This window comes from Eupeodes corollae, chromosome 2, assembly GCF_945859685.1.
Source record: "Eupeodes corollae chromosome 2, idEupCoro1.1, whole genome shotgun sequence".
Classification (NCBI taxonomy): domain Eukaryota; kingdom Metazoa; phylum Arthropoda; class Insecta; order Diptera; family Syrphidae; genus Eupeodes; species Eupeodes corollae.
The window spans coordinates 86,701,577-86,717,119 of NC_079148.1; the positions used below are offsets into that span (position 1 = coordinate 86,701,577).

At 30.7% G+C, this 15,543-nt stretch overlaps 1 protein-coding gene across 1 annotated transcript in view; it reads right to left on the reverse strand.

Moving 5' to 3' along the window:
- Window positions 1-11,517: 11,517 nt before the first annotated feature.
- The window catches only part of LOC129947344 (homeobox protein unc-42), a 32,643-nt gene continuing 28,617 nt past the window's right edge, over window positions 11,518-15,543 (reverse strand). The window contains exons 4-6 of the mRNA XM_056057870.1: window positions 14,369-14,545; window positions 14,194-14,299; window positions 11,518-11,701 (exon numbers count right to left, since the gene is read on the reverse strand). Of these exons, the coding sequence (XP_055913845.1) occupies window positions 11,595-11,701; window positions 14,194-14,299; window positions 14,369-14,545 (390 nt within the window). The 3' untranslated portion in view covers window positions 11,518-11,594. The remainder of the gene's footprint in view (window positions 11,702-14,193; window positions 14,300-14,368; window positions 14,546-15,543) is intronic.

Sequence of the window (15,543 nt, forward strand, 5' to 3'; positions counted from 1 at the left end):
TAAATCAAGATGAACATGGTTGAGAACAAAAAAGAATGCAAAGTTACAGGTGGCGGAGCAAATAGAATGCATTTTTTTAGCAGCCTCGAAGAAGGTGTCATAAGATTGAATGAACTTTGACCAGCGGAATAAAAGATCCACAATCTTATATATTCGAAAATTCTTCCAAGCCTTTAGAATCAAATGAACCTTGTGAAAAGAACCAACTTGCCGATGTTTCGATGTTATCAGCCGAAGTTGATATAGGAAATGTTCCACGGCGTCTTCCAACCACTTCGCGTCAATCATATGATTCATCCAGTCTTCGTGTATTTTCTTCATTTATTGCAAAGATTGCAACGACAATACTATCAACTTTTAAGATAGGTAGAAATGGCGATCTCAAGGCAACCTAGCCTGTAGTGCGCCGTTTTGATACCAAAATCAACTTTTAAAGACAAAAACAAATAAAAATAAGAACAAATCGAAAGATGAAAAACGAACTTTTATTTATTTTTCTTATTTTGACGCATATCAGCTGATTTTAAAACTCCGAAATTAGTATTTCTGTGTGGCAATGCTTTCTTAAATTCGTTCGGGGCTTATGATGTAAATGTATTCGTATTCGTAGCGTAACACAATTTTCGGGGACTCGCTACGAGGGACTCTGTGATAGGGTTGATTATTGACTATGTTGCCCACCAATTAAAAATTCGTCCGATTAACATTGCCTGTTATGCACTCATAAGTAAAACCAACAACACTGAGACCATGCTGCTGATCATCATTTTTCTGTATTTGCTCTCACTGAAACTTGGCTTACCAGTGCAATGTAATTATTTGATAGTTATTACCACGTATATAGAAGAGATAGGTATGACACTGACGATGAGAGAGGTGGGCGTGTTCTTTTAGCGGTAAGTTATAAATTTGTTAGTTATGGGATATTGTTGCTTTATGCTGGCGTTGAATAAATATGTGTTAAAATAACTGTTAGATTCTTCAATTAGTATCTATGTGTTAGTTTCCATCCCTGACAACATTTCTGGCACACAGGAATGGTTGAGAGTTGTAAGTCACTAGGCCCTGGTGCTTCATGGACTGTTGCTATTTTATTTCTTTATTTAGTTTTATACGTTACACCTGGCAGCGGCATTAATATTTATATTTATGTATAATTAATAATGTAAAACATGTTTATAATGTACTTGAAGATAAATCTTACTTAGTTCTTGTTGGAGATCTTAATCTCAGTTATGTTAATTGGGTTTTTTCAGAAGATGATAAATGTTTGTTGCCTTTCAATGTTACTAATAATATCGAATGTGAAACTATTGACACTCTTGACTGTTTAAATTTAAATCAGATTAATTTAATTTTCGATTACTTGATCTGGTTTTTATAAGTAATGATTTAGAACCCTTAGTATATACTATAATTGAATTATTAATGCGAAATTCAATCAATCATAAAGCCTTAGAGATTAAATTCAATTTTTTGCAACTAAATAAGTTAAATTTTCATCATAATGATCATAATTTTGAATATGATTATGTAAAAGCTGATTGCAACGCGATTAATAATTTTTTCTTTGATGTTGAATGGGACAGCTTTTTCGATACAAATAATTTGGAAATTTTGAAGAAGTGACGAACTGTTAAACTGTTTGGTTTAATAAAAATTAAGTCACTTGAAAAACAAGATCATTAAATTTCAAAAAAAATAACAGTCCAGTTCAGTTTACCGTGAGCAGTTCATAAACCAAAGGAAAGAATACGACATTCTAAAAAAAGGTTGTGTATAACCAGTATATGTATGTGTATATGAAAGCATTCCCAGATTCCAAAAGTTTTCTAACTATGCCATATTTAAGAGCTAAAACGGAATAGTTTAGAGGGTTTTTGATGGATTTTACGCAGAAATGTAAGAAATTGTTTTGAAACGAAGCTTTTTTTCCAAAAATAAAATATACGTTTCTTATATCCATTTCTATTTATACTAAGAACGCTAAAAATTCAAAAATCCAGAAAATGAGAGAGGATCTGATATGAAGAAATGTCGGCTTTTATGACGAAGTTTTTTCGAACTCAATTTTCGGGAGTCTATTATTACTATCGCTATCAGTCTGCTTACTCGTATTTTGATCTTAAAGAAGTAAACAAATCTTTAACATTTTAGAGAGAAAATTGTTTGGTTCTTGAGTTTAAGTTAATAAGTGCTTTTGAGTACCTACATAATTTCTCTAAAAATTAAATTAAAACAAATAAAGGTAAACAAATAATTTGGGAAGAAACGTTTGTGTGGCACTCACAAATTACAAGTTTCAGAATCTCTTTTCACTTCAAATATGAAGAGATATAAAGCTTCTATATCAATAGATATGACCCGTTTATTATTTTTTCTAATTAGCCATTAGTTTAACAAAAGTGTCACTTTTGTTGTTTTTGGGACATTTATATTATTGAAATTCGTACAATTTCACTTCGAAAGTAGATTTTTTTTAATTTTTTTAAAATCTTTTAAGACCTTTTGTGTTCAACAGAAAACCAATTTTGAAATGAACAAAATACACGACTAGAACTTGCTAATTTCTTATAAAAAGTATGCTTAAAAATATTTCCTATATTTTAAGATTTAAAAATGTACCTGCAAAATAAGTTTTTCTCAAAAATTTAAATGCCATTTTATTTTTCAAAAAATCTAGATTAAATTTTACTTTTAAATTTCGTCAAACAAAATATATTTTTGACCATAAGAAATCATTATCATTTTGATCATTTGATCATCAAAAAGAACTTGCACAGAAAGAGAAGATTATTGGAATCGGTATATTAGTTCTTGAGAAAATTTAACCAAAAAATTTGTATGGGCGCTTTTGACCCTCTGGATCGCCAGTTGGTCAAAAGTTGATGAATTTGTGCTGCGTTTTTGGAAAGGCTGAGTTTCCGATACATAGGTAGGTACGACCCCCCCTGGATCCGCCATTGAACATGAGGTTTGAAGATAAAATTTCATGCGATGAAACAGAGATTTGAGATACCTATGTACGTATGTTTGCTGATTATTTTCAGTCTAATTTTGTATTTGAAAACTGAAATCTAAACATTGTCATAAACCACCAGCCAATAACATGTTTAGATCGAATTGGATGGCAATTTCGTCACCCATGACAGTGACGAAATTGCTCCTACGCTCTTAAAATTCTGAAGATATTTTGAAGCATATTTTTAATAAAAGTGTTTTTTTTTTTCAGGTGTCTTCCCAAATGACTTAAAATCTGCTTGTGTTATACCCATTTTCAAAAAAGGGAGCAAAAAGGATGTAAAGGACTACAGACCTATTTCATTATTACCATCAATTTCAATTTTTTTTTGAAAAAATTATAAAAAGTATAATCTTACGACATCTCACAAGCAAGAATTATTTTAGCCCCTCACAATTTGGACTTAGATCGGGAATGTCCACAGAAATTTCTGCTGTTCAATACAACAAGGAGTGGACAAAAAAATTAAATGTGCTGCGCTTTTTGTTGACATTACAAAAGCCTTTGATATGGTCAGTCACTCTATCCTTTTGAAAAAACTGCATGATGTTGGTTTCCGAGGATTCATCTACAATTGGTTTGAATCCTACCTGTGTAAAAGGTCTTAGATAGTCAAAGTAGGTAATGTTCTAAGTGATTCCATGGATATTAACTTGGGTGTCCCACAAGGGTCAGTTCTTGGGCCCATTCTTTTCTTGATTTATATAAATTCCATCTTCAATCTGCCAATTTTAGGGAAAGTTTACGCATTTGCTGATGATATAGCAATTGGATACAATTCACTTAGTCCATTAAATTTGGTTTCGGATATAAACCATGATGTAAATTTATTAAGGCTATGGTTTGCGGGCCATAAACTTTTAGTCAGTAACAAATCCAAACTTATGATGTTCAGCAATGGACTAAATTACATAAAATTATTGTTCCATGCACCGTCTTGTTCTAGTTTTAAACTCTTCAATAGCAAATGTCTAGTATCTCATGTAATAAATATCTTCAATTCTAAAGCAAACTGCTGCAGCACATGCTTCAATATAGAAATAGTGAAAATTTTAAGTATTTAGGTGTCAAAATTGACCAACATTTAAAATGGACTGAGCATATTATGGATTTAAATCAATATCTTCTTTCAACCGTATGATGCTTTTATCGGTTAAAAAAATATTGTTCATTCTCCACGTTAAAAAAGGTTTATTATGGTATTTTCCACTCGAAGTTACAATATATGGTATCAGTTGTTGAGGAGGTGCATACTTAAACAAAATCCAACAATTAACAGTTCTTCAAAAAAGTGTCCTAAGAAAAATATGCAACGCTGCCCGCCTCACTCACTCTGCAGATTTATTTAGACAAACAGGTATATTCTACCAGTAAGACACTTGTTTTATTTTAAGGTTTGAAAATATTTCTTATGAGGAGTGGTTATTTGGAAAGCCCTATGAGTAATACATATAATATGAGAAATTCTAACTCGGTACGACCATTTTTCGAACTACACTTTTTAGGAATTCTTACACTATTGTGTCTCGCAAATTATACAACAATCTTCCAGCTGAATTACGAAGCATTATAAACCGTCCACAGTTCTTAAAATCAGTGGAATTATGGCTTCTTATTTTCGATACTTATAACATTGAATCTTTGTTAAACTACGTCATTTGATAATATTTATTCCCTTTATTTATTTACGTATATAATAATTAAAATTTTGTTTATGCAGTTCAAATCAATCATAGTGATCATTTCATAAAAACCTTTTTTCCCTCTTTCTGTTCTTTTATCATATATGTACGTTATTTATAATATGTCCACCCCACAATATAAAAATTTGTAAATGTGGCATTAATTCAATTTTAACTTAAAATTTAAATGCTACAACCTATTCCCTCTAATTAATTGTACAAAGTACATATATTATTAAATTAGAAATAAGATATCTAAAAATTGTTAGGAGAATATGATATTAATAAATAAATAATAAATTATATTGTCTTTCTAAACCTCTTTTAAAATTATTTAATTTATCGCTCAGTCTTGGTCAGTTCTGAGATACTTGGAAAACTTCCGTCATTACGCCAATTCATAAAACAGGCTGGCTTTAACTACACACCGATTTTAAAGCTTCAAACTATTCCAAACATTTTTGAAGCCATTGTCGAAAAAATATAAATGAAAATATTAAACAAGGGATTTCAGACAATCAACACGGGATTATGAGTAAACGATCATTTACAACTAACTTGTCTCTTTTATCATACTTGTACGAAAGGTATTAAACGGGTTAAGTAAGTTGATGTCATATACATGCATGACGTGTAATTAAAAAACTAGAACACCTTGGTTTTCATTCTCAATTATTGAATTAGTCAGATCAATATTTAACAGATCGTACACATTTTGTGAAATTGGATGTAAAACGTCAAAAAGAATTTATAACTTTTCTTTTTTCATGCTCCACAAAGACGCCATCTCGAACCACTTTTGTTCCTTGTTTTTATAAAAGACCTTACCGACTGTGTCCAATTTTCTGAAAATTTACTATTTGCTGACGATTTGAAAATTTACAAACGTATCAAATGTAAATGTAATGTTTCGGTTTTTAAGGATTTAGGCGTTGTTAAGTTTTAATGATCACTACGACTATATGATTTCGAAGTCAAATAAAATGTTAGGTTTTCTAATGAGAAATTCAAATGAATTTACTTATCTTTAAAAATACTTCATGTCTCATTGGTGAGATCATCGTTAGAATATGCTAGTTGCATTTGGTGCACAGTATATGCAGGAAGCATTAATAGAATAGGTAGTGACTGTCATGCGAGAGGTCTTGGGTTCGATCCCTGCCTATGCCACAGGTAGTGCCTCTTGCGAGGAATTGACAAATTCTCCAAGAGTAGTTCTTGTCATGAAAAGTGCTTTCTCAAATTTTCCGTTCGGATTCGGCTTAAAACTGTAAGTCCCCTCCATCTCTGACAACAGTACCCGCACACAGGAATGGTTGAGAGTTGTCCGTCACTAGACCCTAGTTTTCAAACGGACTGTTGCGCCATGCTGCTTGCACTTTACCCAATTCATGTTCCTTCAAGACCTCTCAGGGAAAGTCTTTTTTTTATACCGCGTCATTACACTAACTATAGAAAAAGTGATCCCATATCTCGTATTCTTCACGATAGCAATCAAGAAATACATATATTAAAAAAATACCAATTAAAATTTACACTTTTCCCATTTTATAATTCACTTTTACCTCCCGATGCTTCCGCAGTAAGAAAAGTATGGATGCACAATCTGCTCGATGCTGATGTCATTTAAGGCGTTTACGAACATATCTAACGTACATAGAGGTCTAAGTTAGGCAAACGTATATGAAAACACCCTTCGACTAATAGCTAGTCAGCCTTATTTTGACATTCTCTTTCCTTTGGAAGTTATTCGAATTCGTATGATACTTATTTTCACTTTCTAACGATTCGAAAGCTCAGTTTAATTCGAAACTTAAGCAAATTTTGACTTTCTAATCATTCGAAACAAACGTCATATTATAAGCTTCACATCTTGAAGAAGGAAATTAAAAGAAAACCATGTAAGTTCTGTTTTATTTTTCGAAAAATAAAGAAAATGTAATATATTTAAATGAAAATCTGTTGATGTTTTTATTAAAGGTCACAATTACACTCCAATTGGACAACGAGGGAAGAAAACCAAGTAATAGCGAGGGGTTTTTTAACAAATAGAACAGCTGTTGATCGGTTTTGGAGAAATGCCGCCGATAAATTAAATAGCTATGGGCCCCCAACTAAGGACGAAGTTACCTGGGAAAAGGTGAATTAAATAAATGTTTGTATGTATGTTTTGGTATGTGTTAACCAGCATCTGGGTTCAAGGTTTAGGCCGACTTCAAAACAAAAAAGAAATTGGTGGAAAATGAAGTTAAGAGGAAGCAGTCGGGCTGCAACGACAATAGTTTAATAATGCTCATTGAATTTGAAGAAGCCATCGTCAGTCTAACTGCACTTGCTGAATCAGTGAAAGGAATACATGGAAATCGATTTGGCATAGCTCACCCTCCGACAGAAGAGTCTGAAACTTTGCCAAAATCAAATGACGTGTCTATGACATCTTGCCATGAGACCGAAAATGCGAGTGAATATTTGTGTCCAGGTTGTAGTAGAAGGCCCAAAAAAGACAAACCTGTGCAAATTCTACAAAAGCAGAATGATGTTCAACAAGTCTTTTTTTAAAGATTTGTGTTCCAAACTGAACCACATTAAAGAAGAACTCCACCGAATAACCCCATATTTACAGAGGACCAGCGATACACAAAGAGAACATTTTGAAGAAAATCGTCGACATCATCTTGCCCTGGAAGATTTATTGCGCCATAAGTTGGAGCTAAAAACAAAACTTCTAGATGTTCAACTTGACCAAATCAAAGCTATAGGCTAAACACTTCAACTTCACAAGATGATTGAGAAGATGACAACCTAAAATGAAAATGTGCTTTGAAAAAAATTCCTTTTTTATTTGTTATTATTTTTTTATTGAAATTGTTTTGTTTTTGTTTTATAAATGGCTAAACATAGTTACATAACTGTAATATAAAAGACTGAAATTGAAATAAAGTTTTTTTGTTTAAAATAATCCTGCAATTCTTTCACGAACGATTCGACTTCATTGATGTAACTATTTACATTTTCTGTGTCTACGTCACCGTCTGCATTTTCAGAGCGATCTTCAACAACCAAATTTTCGGCATTATCAGCAACTTTGAAATGAATGCAGATGTTGTGCAAAGCTGCGGAAACGTTGACTATTTGAGCAGCCTCTTTAGAAGAGTAATGTAACTGCCTTGCCTTTAGACAACACCTAAATCGGTTTTTCAATAAGCCAATCGTTTTCTCATTAATATTTCGTGCGGTGGAGTGTTGAATGTTGTATTTGCTTTCAGGACTTCCGCTATGTGTGAACGATATGGTGTCATCAACCACAGTTCTAAGGGGTATCCTGCGTTTCCTGTGTTTCTTTAGTATGTAAGTATTTCCAAAAATATTTCATCGCTCTCACCTAGCAGCCAGGAATTGGGTTGTCCGCCTCCGGTATACTTTCCACGCTAAGGAATCATGTGTCGCACCAGGGTGAGTTGCATCTATATACCTTATCTTCATTAAAGGATCGCAGATCTGTCAGAATTTACGAATGCAACTCAAATTAATGTATATCCAAATAAACTTAAATTTAAAGCCTTACAATTAAAACATTCAAACTATAAAATCCCTTCCTGTTATAGAATAGATGCCTTATTTCTGGTGGAGGGGCTTTTATGGCAACATGTGTTCCATCAACGCAACCGATTGCTCCTGGAAATCCAAACTTTTGGTAAAAATGACCCTGCATTATTTCCTTTTCTTCTGCGTTGAGTTCAAAATTTAAGCATTTGAAGCAAAGTTTAGTTTCTAATGCAGATAAAACTTTTTGAATGCACTTCGACACGGTTGATTGGGACAATCCTTCCCTACTCAAAATTGGGAGCCACCTTCTGCCAAAAATCGCAGAGCGGTTGATAGCATTGTTAACGTTAGTATTTAACGAATTATAAATAAATAAATAAATATATTTTACTTTTACCTCCCGATGATTTCGCAGTCAAAAAAATATGGATGCACAATCTGCCCCGACGATGATGTCATTTACGACGTTTATGAACATATCTAACATAGGTCTAAGTTAGGCAAACGTTTATGAATACACCTTTCGATTGATAGCTATCATTCTAGAAATCTCGAATTTCCGGATCCCATCTAAATGTTCACTTTAAAAGCCAGTTGTTTGGAGAAAGAGATATTAATCTATTTGAACGTCGAAGATCACCCAATTTAATTTAACCACATATTGGACTCAAAATCCAAAGTCCATTTAAGGTCGAATTTTCGATTCGCTTTTAATTAAGAAGGGCCATTACCTACAAGTTGTCCCCATATGTGGCCATCGACAACGGATAAAGAAGACAGAAGTCTAGTTTGCTATCAGGAGGTCATCTTTAATAAATGATAAAATCAGATCGTTTATTCTCACATCCGCTTGTTAACCGAACTGTTTGCAAAGGAATCCACAGTTTGAGACGTTAATTTTAAATTAAGCTGAACCAGACATTCTAAAAGTTTTGTTAAAATTCTGCACTTAGGAAAATGTAGTGATACCTCTATGATTGCTAGATCTTTTGATATCTTCTAACTTATGTATGCAGCATATGTTGTAATTCTTTATGCTCCAATATGTTGATTTTTATTTAAGGATTGAATGTAATGTTGATTCATCGCAGCTGCTATCTCTTTGGCTTGATGGGATTCAATGGAATGTTAGAAGGTAATTAAGTAAATCCTCAAGAATTTGTGTGTGCCCCATTACAGTATTTCAAACGTAAAACACATTAACCTTATTTTACGTATTATTGTTTTGATTTCTTTTTAATTTTTAATTATTCTTACAACACGTAAATGGTACACTTTATGTTTTTTTTTGTTTTGAATTTTATTCCTCAATTAGGGTTTTTTATATGTATACATACGCATATATTTATGTATGTACCTTTTTAGTTTATCATCTTATTAAATTTATATCTAAAGACAAAGTTCAAAGCTATTTATGTATGTATATAATAATGTGTGTTTTTCTGTATATAACTCAATAGTTTTACAATATTATTGCTCTTGAAATTTAAGCAAAACCAATTTAATTGTGAGCTAGTAAAAAATACTGATATATTTACAAAACAAAAAGCGGTTGAAGTTTATTTAAGTACATTTGATTGGAGCGAGAAGGAAAAATTATATAAAAGGAACTTATATCTACTTTTAATATTTTATTTATTACAAACAAATAGGTGAGTTATGAGTATCTACCTATATAACTTGGTATGAAATATTTTTATAAATTACATACTTAGAATTAGTTGAAATCTTATGTTTTTAGTTTTACTTCACCCATAAAAAGAGTACATATCATGGTTGTTTTATTTATAATGTCTTAGTTCTAAGTTTAAAAATAATTTCAGCAGATAACCTTTGATGTAAGTAAATTTAAATTTTGTATGTGAGATCTTCCAAGTATCGCCCAAAAACATTAAACATGTAATATGAATATTATTATAATACAGTTCGGTCATAAAAATTATCACGTTAAAACATAGAGCAATTATAATTTAAAACAAACACAAAATCTATATCCAAGATTGATTACTTCTTATGGTCTCATTTTTCTAGCTTCGTTAAGCATCCAGGATAACAACAAAATATATAAACTATTCCATCCCAAAGCAACATATTTTTGCGTTTAAACATTTCTGCAAAAGAAACGGGTGGTGTACATGAAATAAAAATTATCCATTTATACCTGACGCCTTAATGGGGCTTTTTTTGGGATAAGTACAAAAAACCTTAATAAATTGAAATACGTTTACAGAAATTAAGCGCAATGAATCATAACCATAACCGTTTACAAAAGATTGAAATAACACCAGAGTCGTTATTTTACTTCATTTGACTCTACATACTTATATGTAATTCTGAGAACCCTTGAATTTAATGCTTTCATGACATTGACAAATATGTTTTGCAGTACGTTTATGGTCTGATGTCGAATAGCTTAAATAACAATAAAGCTTTAAATAATTCAATATTTATGTGGTATGATTGTTTCGCAAGAAGTATTTATAAAAGAGCAAACTTCGCAATACATTCCTCAATTCCGTACCTTGATCAATGTAAGTGTTTTACTATCCGCGATTTGGAAGCTGAGCTATTTGGAACAAACACGATAACTTGTGATCCGGTTTTCTGTTTAAGCTTATTTTTGTAACCTCAAAATTAGTTGAAATAGGGAGGATTGTAGGAAAATTGAGCTCTGTTTAGGTATGTGTATTGAAAAACACGAAATCTGTGTAACTAAAAAAAGTAAAGAAGAACTTGATTACAAGTACAATTATTATTCACGGATTATATGAAGAATAATAGATTTATATGATTGTTTCAAATGATCGAGTTGATATATTTTCGAATTTTTTATTTTCCAATTTTGTGTTATAATAACAATAATAATTACCCATTTGAATAAAAGAAACTTCTATTGAATAAATTTCAAAGTTTTATTTTATTTTTTATTATTTTAATTACACGGATCAAAATACGGATTTTCTAAAAAAAACGGGTATCATTGTTTTCCATAATCTGTGTAATCAGGAGCTATAGAGGAAAATTATGAAAAATAAAAGAATAAAGAACAATATTTTGCGATTTATGTAAAGGTATGTATGTATGTACAATACTTTTGTTACTTGGATTCACAACTTTTTTCCAGGAGGTGTACTAAATATACGAATATATGAATTATTGGCGACAATACAATAAAACGCGGCTAATACTCGTTCGTGCATATGACAAATCATTTTTTGACCTGGGCTCTACATTAAATATTTAACACTTTAAATTATACAAAAAATATAACAACAAAAATAATTTAATTTATGAAGTCCTAAATAATTAAAATAATTTTAGAAGAAATCATCAAAGGTTCTGGATTATGTTTGGTATTGTAACATCGGTGCTGATAAGTTTGGATGGTGTGAGCTATTCATTCGTAGGGCTGATAAACTTTTATTATACCATTCGTCCTCGGCAGACATACCTAAAAAAAAGAAAACAAAAGGATATTCAATAAATTTTCCAAGTTACATTATTGCTTGAGTGAAAGAAACGGAAATAACGAATAGTAAAATGTAATTGTCGTTAGGATATTGCTACTTTTATGATTGAATGCTTTTGATACTAAGATTATTTTTGCAGCAAAACATACATACATTTATTTATATAAATTAGATCATAGATATAAATAATGATACACAAAATAATCATAAACCTTCCGCAATTATAGCGATTTCCTTAAATTAACAGAATTATAACATAATGTGGAAAATTTTCTATTATGGATGTACTGTACATAATGAATATACAAAAAAGGATGGTAATTTTGTATTGACTTGAAGCTAGTAATAGGAATGTTACATTATATAATAGATTACATTTATTTTACGTCAGTTTAAAGAAATACATTCGTTTTAATTTGATTATATGACAAATTTTGTACTTATAGCTTATATGTAAATGAAGTTCTTTAAGACCAATAGTTGAAATCTTTATTATTCCTACTTATTTATTAGATTAGAATTAAATTTGAAATCTTCACAAAATTTGTTGAAGTTAAAATGTAAAAACGCTTACGTTTTGAGTTACAAATCAAACTAGAAAAAGGAAACCAAAATATCAAATGTGAGGATTTTTGAACTAAGCAGCAACTTCCAAGGTCCTTGTTGATTGCTCAAAAACATTTAATTAGAATCATTTGCAACAAAAATCGATTAAGTAAAAGTTGGCCCTTATTCAAGGATTTCGGAATTGTACCTTTACATTTTTAAAGTACTGAAAGAAGTTTCCAAGCAAAGTGGTAAAACTCCAAGTAGGACCTAGCAGTTATATAATCTACGCATAAATAATATGCATGTTGTCAATATTCCCACTGCTAAGCACTCAAGTCATTTAATAACTTACCAACATCTATAAGAATTTCTTAAAATTTAAACTCTTTTTTTTAAAAAAAATAAAGACTGGCTTTTCACAATTGACTTAAATTATTGTATTGATAATTACTGTTAAAGATTGTTAACTTTGATGTATAAAAACTGAGTATTTACTTTTTATTATATTTCTTTTTCTCTTAATTTATATGAAAATGTTCTAACTATTTTTCTTTTTCTATTTTGTATGTAATATCTGAAATTAAAAAGAAATAACTTTTCTGATCACTTGTCTAAACAATTTATTATTATTGTAGCATTCCCCATTCAGTTTTTAGTTTATGTAAATTTAAACTCGATATATATCATTCAATTTATTTATTTTAAACATTTTATTAACTAGTTGTAAAATGAAAATGAATAAATAAAATGTATTTCTAATTCTAAGCTTCAATTGTCTTGTGCATTTCTGTGAGTAATTTATCTATTATTACACAAAAAGTGGCAATTCTAAACTTATAAGATCCAAAGAGCGCTTCTTTTTCATTTTCTCCGTCGTTCAATATTTTTGTAATTTTTCTTTTATTGCAATCAGAAAATTCTTGATTAACTTCTTTGCTCAAGGCTTTCAATTCAATTTCAATTTTTGAAAAATTATCTCGTGTATTTTTTAAATATTTAATCAAAGAAAACATCATGTTTTTAGCTACGTTTAAATCTAGTTCCACTTTTTGCAAATTCGAATTGGTGGCGTCAAATATATTTAAATTCTCTTTACAGAATACCGCTATAAAGGCATTTTCAAGTTTAATAATTTTCGATTTTAAAGATGGAGTTTCATGCCGAGTATCTAATTTTTGAGTTTGATCATCAGCTAAGCAGCTTAAAATTGTTTTGCTTGAATTAATTTATAAAAAACTTTTGAGTAAAAATGTTAAATTTACGGGTTTTTCAGATTATTTAAACAAATATATTTATAAAAGTGTACAGTGAAGTGATACTTATATGAAAACGAACTTTTGAACTAAATATACATTTTTATTCAGAAACATATGTATGTACATATGCACACAATTTTAAATTGTCATACAACGTTGTCAATGCCTTGAAAAATATTTGTAATGCTTAAAATTATTCAATAAACTGTTCATTCATTCAATCTAACATATACGAGTATATTGGTTTATGGTATTTTAAAAACAAAATTCTTGTATATCTCCTCAAATCAACTTGTGTTTAATACACACGTAGTATGTAGGTATGTCTTATAATGCTTTAGCACCTCGTCCTTTGTAAATACATAATGCATTCTGGCCCATGCCTGTATTAATGTTCTGTTTAATGTGTACACTACGTAATAACTTTCTCCTTAATACCTTGGCTTGATAGATATTCGTTAGAGAACTCTATACAAGACAAACTTCTTATAATAACGGAAATAGTTTAATAAACCTATCGCAAAACCTTATTTCTTAGTCTTAAGGATTCAAAGATGTTTGTATATTAAAAATTTCCGGTACAAATTAACTTTCGAAGCATCTCTGTCTATGTAAAATGAATACAAGAAAATATGTAATACATTTACTTTTATCACTAAATATCTTACCCATTGAATCCTGTCGGACACCAACTGAACTCATATTTGTACCGTGCGTCATTGAAAATGGTTGTGACATGCCAGGATATGATGTTGCGCCCATTTGAAATAAGTCCTTTAACAAAAAATTAAATTGTTAATTTTCTTAATTAAATACAAACCTAAATAAAGAAGAAAAAATTACCTGCGGGTAACGATTTATTGAGTTATGATGCGGATAGGGTTGATAGCCTCTAGAAACGCTATATCCTTGGATGTTTCTCATCATACCATTGCATGAAGGGATCACAGATGGTGCTAACGCTTTTTGTAATTGTTTTTCCTGTTTTCGATATTTTGCACGGCGATTTTGAAACCAAACCTGTAAAAACAAACAATTAATAACGATATGAAATAAACATTTGTCTTAGGAGTAAACTATCAATCTACACGTGAATTTCAACCAAGTTAACTTTAAAACTCCAAGATCTTTTAGATCTTTCAGAAATCACCGTTAAGTTATCCCTTCGAAAAATGATTCTAACACAATATGTGTTGCCAATCTTGCCCGAAGATCTAAATAGAAGGGAAAAGTTAGAGAAGTATTATTTGACTTTCAGTCTAATCTACGAAAATTCTTTCAAAGGTTTTTTCTTAAGAGGCCAGACATAAGGAAGTTGGTAACGATACTATTCGAAGAATTCTGTTGTACAGGGTCCGACAAACAAATCTCCCGTATTCTTAGACGTTTATAGTTAAAGCTATTTATAGATAAAATGGTGATGTTTAAAACCAAGTAATTTTTTTTATGTAATGTAATGGTATAGTATTTAATTTCAAAAATTCAATAAAATTTGTCTGTTAAATTGTTTATTTATTTATCATTGCCTTTTAAAATATGGGAGATCTTTTTGCAGGACCCTGTGTATTCATTTTGTACGAAGAATTGAAAACATGATCGAAATGTTCATGTGGCATTTTAATTTGGAAAAGTAGGTAAAGCTGGAATTCTATAATGAGGTAAAACTATATGTATTTAAATTTATTTGTGTTAGTAGTTAACTATAACAATATTATTTATTATCTCGCTTTCACTGTAGGCTCTTTAAACGTTCGTTGGCTTGTAAGTTCCACGAACGATGCGGTCAATCGACTGGCCCATTTCTTGAGATAACACGCTCATAAAACTAACTCTTTAATAAATCAATTGGAACGTGTACTGTGGGGCTTGTGGTACTATCCTGTTGAAACCACATGTCGTCCTAATCCTTAACTTACTATTCAGGCCAAAAATAGTCGGTTAGTTAAAATTTCTCCAAAGCAACAACGAATTTTGACAATTTGAATCTGAAATTGTTCAATCGAATTGAATTTAGTTGA